At 47.0% G+C, this 6,807-nt stretch overlaps 1 protein-coding gene across 1 annotated transcript; it reads left to right on the top strand.

The window, feature by feature from the left end:
* Window positions 1-2,505: 2,505 nt before the first annotated feature.
* Window positions 2,506-6,313, top strand: LOC144108803 (uncharacterized). The gene is made up of 2 exons (XM_077641984.1): window positions 2,506-2,885; window positions 3,035-6,313. Exons 1-2 carry the CDS (start codon window positions 2,736-2,738, stop codon window positions 5,699-5,701), a joined length of 2,817 nt encoding a protein of 938 aa, XP_077498110.1. The 5' UTR covers window positions 2,506-2,735; the 3' UTR covers window positions 5,702-6,313.
* Window positions 6,314-6,807: the final 494 nt, after the last annotated feature.

Raw genomic sequence — 6,807 nt, 5'->3', positions numbered from 1 at the left:
TTATTGAAAAGGCGGCGTTCCGGGCAGCTGGCACCTGTTCGAGCTTCTTTAAGTCTAGAACACGGCTTTTTTTTTTTTCTGGCATGCGTTTTGTCTAGTCTTTCCATGTTCGGGCCGGGACACAGTTTTCTTATTTCTCTTTTCTTGTCCCAATACATTCTATGTCGAGTCGTTCCCAAACTGTGCCAAATTGTGCCGTTTCTTCAGGCTACGAGACACTGAAAGCTGTTGAGACCCCTCCCGTTACCTTTCCCCCTTCCTACCCAGTAAAAAGAAACATCGAAAATTTCAATTTGAACCAATTGGGAATTCCTGTTGGTTGCTGTTGTGTTTTCAGCCACCCGACCAATTGGATCCAACTGGACCGAACTGGACCAACCAACTGGACCAGCAAATATTCACAAAATATACCTTACAAATTAGTTGCGTAAAATTCACAGTGTGAGAACTATTTCTACAATTTAACATATTATTTATGTGCGAAAAGGAAAACTGCTATGTGAGGGCTACAGGGAGATACTCTGCCTGCATAGTGCGAACCAACATTTTTACTACGGAATTGAAATTCACTTGCTTGTTATGCAAATAAAAGCCAACTGACACACATATATATCACACGAGAAACGCTACATATTCAGACATTATAATATCACATATTAGTTCAATATGTACATCCAGAGAACACACTTCTACTCCGACACTATACCCCATTTATGAGGCCCTCATGCTGGGGCCAGTGGCGCTTTCCCACTGAGCGCAGTTATTTCATTTCGACCGTAGTGGCGGTGCAGATTAAACAGCTTAAGGTAGGTTAAGCAGCTGACAGCTCTTATAATAAGAACCACATTAGTTCTGTCTTGTTTGTCAAATATGCAAATGCTGACATGTATACATTCGGTGCAGTCGGAAAGACCAATTGGATGCAGTTGGTAAGACCAATTGGAAACTCAATTGGTCCAGTCCACTTGTAACACCAGTCCAATTGGAACCAGTTGGGACCAGTTGCAAACTCAGTTTGGCCCACCCAGTGAAACCAGTTGAAACTTTTTTTTACTGGGTCAGGCTCCGTTCCGACCATGGTTGGGCTTTGTGGCGACGTTTCGTGGGCCTGGATGGCGCGTTGTTGAAACTCAAGAAAGCAAGAACGGAATACAGCCCATTTAAACAGTTGCATTTCTGCCGTTACCGAAAACCACCTAAAAATCTATATTTCTGGCCATTTCTTCCTGCAGCAGCTTGTAAAACACCGCCGTTTGGAAAAATGAGAAAAATTTAGCTCTTATAATTCCTTTAAACTCCGCAAGGGTTCGCTTTGTTACCAACTCCACTCCTGAAATCCCCTGAAAAGGAGAACATTCCCCGAATGGGACCTGCCTGCCATTGGAATAGTTACCGCCTCTCCCGTCATCCAGAGTAGATATAAGCATGCAATGGTTACGGACGTCTTTGGCTGCCTGTAGTGTTGTTGTTGTTAGCCTATCAAAAGAAGGCGCATACCCACACTGGGGGATCGGCAAAGAATCGGGTGGCTATATATCTGTACTCAGGTAATAAAAAAGAAAAGCACGCGGGAACGCAACGCCGGAGGATTCTGCATGAGCAGAAAAGGGGTGTGCCGCTTCGTTCAGGAGCTTTTCTTCTAGCTTGGCAGTGCGCTGTGTCTCTCTGCTGTCTTTTGCTGCGTCTGTCGTGCCGCCGCTTTCAACCGCGCCTCCTTAGGCATATGCAGTCGCGGTCCGTGGCGGCCTTGTCACCTTCGTGACCGGCCGCATAATCGTGGCATTGACGGCAGGGGAAAAGACGACGGTTCATAATTATCCCCCAGCAAGAACTATTTCAATGCGTTTTGTGAAAGCTGAGTTATATGCAGACAAAATTTGAACTTCCGCCTCTTCGCGCCTTTCCCTCTCCTTTCGCACGCCAAAACGGCGGCGCTCCTCCGCCGGCCCCACTCACTCGGCCGCTACCTCCGCCGTCTGCGGCGCGCGCGGAGTGGCCTCGGCCGCGGTAGCGCGTGATGTCTGCAAGAATTTCGCGCTGTGAACCAATGATTACGCCCCGCTGCTGACGTCATTAGCAAGACGTGACATCGTCTGCCAGGTTTTCGTGCGAAAGCCCGGCACCGCGCGTCGCTGCGAGGTGCGAAAGCGGGAATTTTTTAAAAATTTAGTGTAAATTTCCCGCTCTATTTTGAGGTCTCGTACGCGGCATGGACGCTCGGTGGCCTGTACTCTACATAGTGCAAGCATTTTAAAGCCAAGCTCAAACACCCCTTTCTGTGGCCCTTTAAGCAGCTGTGACGGTGACGGCACTGAATTGCAAACGATGTAGAAGAGTACGCGGCCACGACGCGACGCAGGCCTGACAAGAATGTAGGAGAAGCAGCGCGTTCGAGTACTCCCTGGGCGTATATACATCCGGCTGCCAAAGGCAAAGCCACCTAGACTAGACAAGGCCTGTTCGCTCCTCCTCTCCACAGGGGCCTACGTCACACTAGTTGCCCGACCCGCCCGACCGGTCCGGCCGCGAACGACGGTGAGAGCGCACGTGGAACGCAGCACAGGCTCATAGAAACGCAGGCCTGTGGTTAGGTTAGGCAGCGAAAGTGCTGACATTTCTTTTTTCCGACTTCTAGGTTTTCGAGCTGCAGTGCGTCATACCGTATTCTCCTGGCTTGTGCACGTTGAAATCATGATGTGGTGCTAAAGAAAAGCACATTTTGTAATCGCTGCAACATGGGCCGTTGCTGTGTGCCGGGGTGCCGCGGAAATTATCACGGTGGCCCAAAAGTTAGAGTGTTTGGTTTTCCCAAAGATGAAGCTCACAGAAAAGCTTGGATGAGAGCAGTTCCTCGCAAGGATTTTACGCCAACCATACATTCCAAGGTAAGTAACTGAAATTTAACTTCTTTGGTAGCCTTAGCTTATGTACCATAAAACCCAACACAAAGCAAAAACCTTCCGTAACTTTAAAAGTTGTTGAAGAATAGCTTCGAGAGAGCCGGATGTAATTATAATTAAGCTTTCTCATGCAGGTATGCGAGCTCCATTTCCATGAGCAAGACTTCATCACCAAGCTCTCACATCATGACAAACAAACAGGAAGAACCATAGAGCTCAAGCGCGATCGTGTTCAACTTCAAAAGGGCGCAGTGCCTTCGGTGTTCCCCAATTGCCCATCATATCTTTCTTCTACACCTTCATGTCGCGAGTCCCCAGCAAGAAAGAGGGCACGTCGGGAAAATGACGCCATACAGGAAGCCATCAAGAATTCTTCAAAGGCAAGCGAGGAAGAAAAACGCAAAAATTCAGTGTCTTCGTTTGAAGAATTGCAAAGCAAGCTAGCCAACATCTGCGACACCAAGTTTTGGACAGTCACTGCGAACGAAGAGTCCGTCATGTTTCTTCGTGTAGAACCTGAGCCATCTCCATACGTGAAATGTGCTGTCAGAGTCCTTCCAGATCTGACAATATCTGTAACTATAGGCATGGTGAGGCTGCATTCTCTAGCATGTGGCAGTGCAGTTCCAGACACAGTTTGCAACGCAACAGCCTTGTCTGCGCTGCTTGAAAATCTTGAAGATCAGCTGCGTAAAAGTGCCGAAAAATCAGGCGGCCAGAAACGTGATGTTTTGACATTTTTTAGATTCCTGATATCCGAATTTATTCAAGACACTGAAGAAGGAACGGAAGATGTTGCGCTGTTAAAATTTGTGAATGAACAAATCAGCCTTTTCCTCACGAATAAGCGTGTTTACAGTTCAGAAATGTTAGTTTTTGCCAGCATTCTTCACTCCATTTCGCCCCATGCTTATCACTTTGCAAGATCTGCATCTAGCTTAATTTTGCCGCATCCATCAACTCTACGCCGTGTCTGTTCCAAATACCAAGGTGACCCCAGCGAGGAACAACAACAAGTAAATTTCCTTTCGTACATACGGGAACGAGCGAAGTTATTGAAGCCCCACGAAAAAACCGTAACACTAATGATCGACGAGGTACATCTTAAACCATTCTTTGACTTCAAGGCAGGAGCAATAGTTGGAGCATCAGCCCATTCGTCAGAGCCAGCAACAACCGCCCATGTCTTCATGACACAGTCACTGCTTTCCTCGAACAAGGATGTCATACATATTCTGCCTGTGTGTAGAATGAATGCTGAAACCCTGCACCAGTACACGAGGAAGATAATAGTCGGCATTGAAGAAATGGGGCTAAAAGTAATAGCTGTCATAACGGACAACAACTCTCTGAACCGCAAAATGATGTCCCTATTTTCAAAAGAGCCCGAACTGAGCATTGTGTACCCTCACCCGGTAGACAACCAACGTCCGCTATTTTACATTGTGGATCCGGTACACTTACTGAAATGTATAAGAAATAATTGGATTAATCAAAAAAACCCTGCAACATGCTTCTATTTCCCAGAAATTGATTTGTCTGGTGTTATGCCTGACGGGCCCCCCCGAATGAAAGCGGCATCCTTCGAAGCTGTTAGGAAACTTTATTCATCAGAAAAAACAGCACTCGTGAAAGCTGCTTATGGGCTTAACGCGAAAGCTGTAAATCCAACAGTTATGGAGCGCCAGAACGTGAAACTGGTCCTAAATGTTATCAACTCTTTCGTCTCGAATGCTCTCCGAACTCGTGGATCAGTACTGAAGATCCCGATTGCCGACTCAACCGCCTTATTCATAGACATTGTGCTGGCGTGGTGGAGAATAGTGAACGTGAAAACTCCTCACAAGGGTCGAAGAGTCAAGGACAGCCTGCAAGAACCGGTACAATCAGTCAATGATCAACAGCTGACCTTTCTCAGTGGAATCATAGACTGGCTTGACGCCTGGAAGTCAGTAACTATGTCCAGTGGGACACTCACCAGGGAAACCCACACTGCCCTTCGGCTGACCTGCTATTCTCTTGTGGAAGTGTGCCGATACTGTTTGGAGGAGCTGAAGTTCAAGTACGTTTTGCTTGGGAAATTCCAAACAGACGCTTTGGAAGACCGTTTCGGTAGTTATCGCAGGTTGGCTGGCAGGAACTACCATATTTCGGTGCGTCAGTTGTATGAGTCGGAAAAAAAGCTGAGGCTACAAAAGCTTCTGACATTGCCAACTGAAGCGGCTTCAACAAGCACCAAAGAGGATGAACAAGCAATTGTGGACACAGATAACTTTTCTGTTGTTATTACAGAGGACGACATTACTCGGTCAAAGTGTGACATGGACGTGATAGCGTACATAGCTGGCTATTGCGCACATGCTGCCCTGAAGAAACTGTCCTGTTCCTCGTGTGCCAGCGCAGTTGTTGTTGAGGACAGGATCCTGGAAGCTGAAGACATGAGCATGATCATCCACCTTTCCAGAGGTGGACTCAAGTTTCCGCAGCCGTGTGTTGTTAACATGGTTCTTGTCTGCAGGCTCGTCGTTGAAAAGCTTTCAACAGGGGAAAATGAAGAGAGATTTTTGTTGAGCCGCAATCAACACTCCATTGTAGCTTCCTTAGTGTCTTCCCTGGTTCAAGAAGACTTTCCGGTCAGCGAGTGCGAAAACGGACATACAGGGAAATCACTTCTGCAGCTCATGGTAAAAGCCGCAGCCAACACAGTGCTGAGTAATTTTTGTAAATTAAAGAATGACGCCATTCAGGACAGCAGTCAGAAGAAGGCAGCTGCCAGGAAACTAAAAAAATTAAAGAATTGAAATATTTTATTGCAGAGCACTGTGACCAATAAAATGTCCATAAAGTATTCATGTTACTGTTTTCCATGACTTCGTTCATTTTGTTTATTTTGATGTCTAACACGCCATCCGCTTTTGAAAATGACAAAAAAACGTACATTTCTTTAAAAAGCAACAGAATGCATGAGATGCAGCAGGTACTGCATCTCATGCATTCTGCTTCGTTCTACTGCTTTTCTGTCTAGGAAAAAAATATTTTGAAGTTAATATGAACTAAATGCGATGAACTGAAGAGCAGGAACTATAGCAGTCCAATGCTCTGCCACAAGTATTATCATGCAGCTATAAAAACGAAGCATTTAGCTGCAATGCGAAGTATATTGCAAGGGCTACGAAACATAGCATAAATTATAAATTAACACGGAATATATTTAGCGAAATCATGCTCGCGGTTAAAAAGCTGTTGTTTAGTCGCTAATTCATATTTGTTGACTCACTTCTAAAGCCATTGTACCTCGGATAGTAAAAAAGTGCGCTTAAAACTGCCGGCGAACCCCCGCAGTCGCGAGCGGAGGACGGACAACTAGCGTGACGTCACGGAGCAAGCGAACAGGCCTTGTCTAGTCTAGGTGGCTTTGCCAAAGGGGGGAAACGCCATAGCTGACGCCGCAGCAGAGTGACAGACATGCATCCAAATGACCGAACACGCTTCAAACTGCTGCCGCCTCGACCGCCGGTGTGGGGCGCTCTTCTACGTACGTGAGTGTGTGGGACCGTGGCGCCATCCTTGGGAACGTCGCGGAACCCGTTGTTCCGCGCAGAGCTCTTCTTTTAGCAACACCATCACAATACTCGTTCAGTTGCTGAATGATCCCGTTTCGGCTCCCGGATGACGCGAAATCGGTGCCCGGATGTTGGCTCTCGGTTTTGGTATAGTTTTGGCTCGACGTCATCTCAAGGTAGCAGACAACGGGAGCTAAATGCATTTCATGTTAATACAGCGAACACTGTGCACGTGACGGCTCAACAGAGACCTCCAGCCTCCGCCATGGTTCAGTTGATATAGTACTCGGCTGTTGACCCGAAAAGACACGCATTCGTTCCCGGCCGCGGCGGTCGCATTGTGG

This window comes from Amblyomma americanum, chromosome 10 (assembly GCF_052857255.1).
Source record: "Amblyomma americanum isolate KBUSLIRL-KWMA chromosome 10, ASM5285725v1, whole genome shotgun sequence".
NCBI lineage: Eukaryota > Metazoa > Arthropoda > Arachnida > Ixodida > Ixodidae > Amblyomma > Amblyomma americanum.
This window is presented reverse-complemented; position numbering and strand designations above follow the sequence as displayed.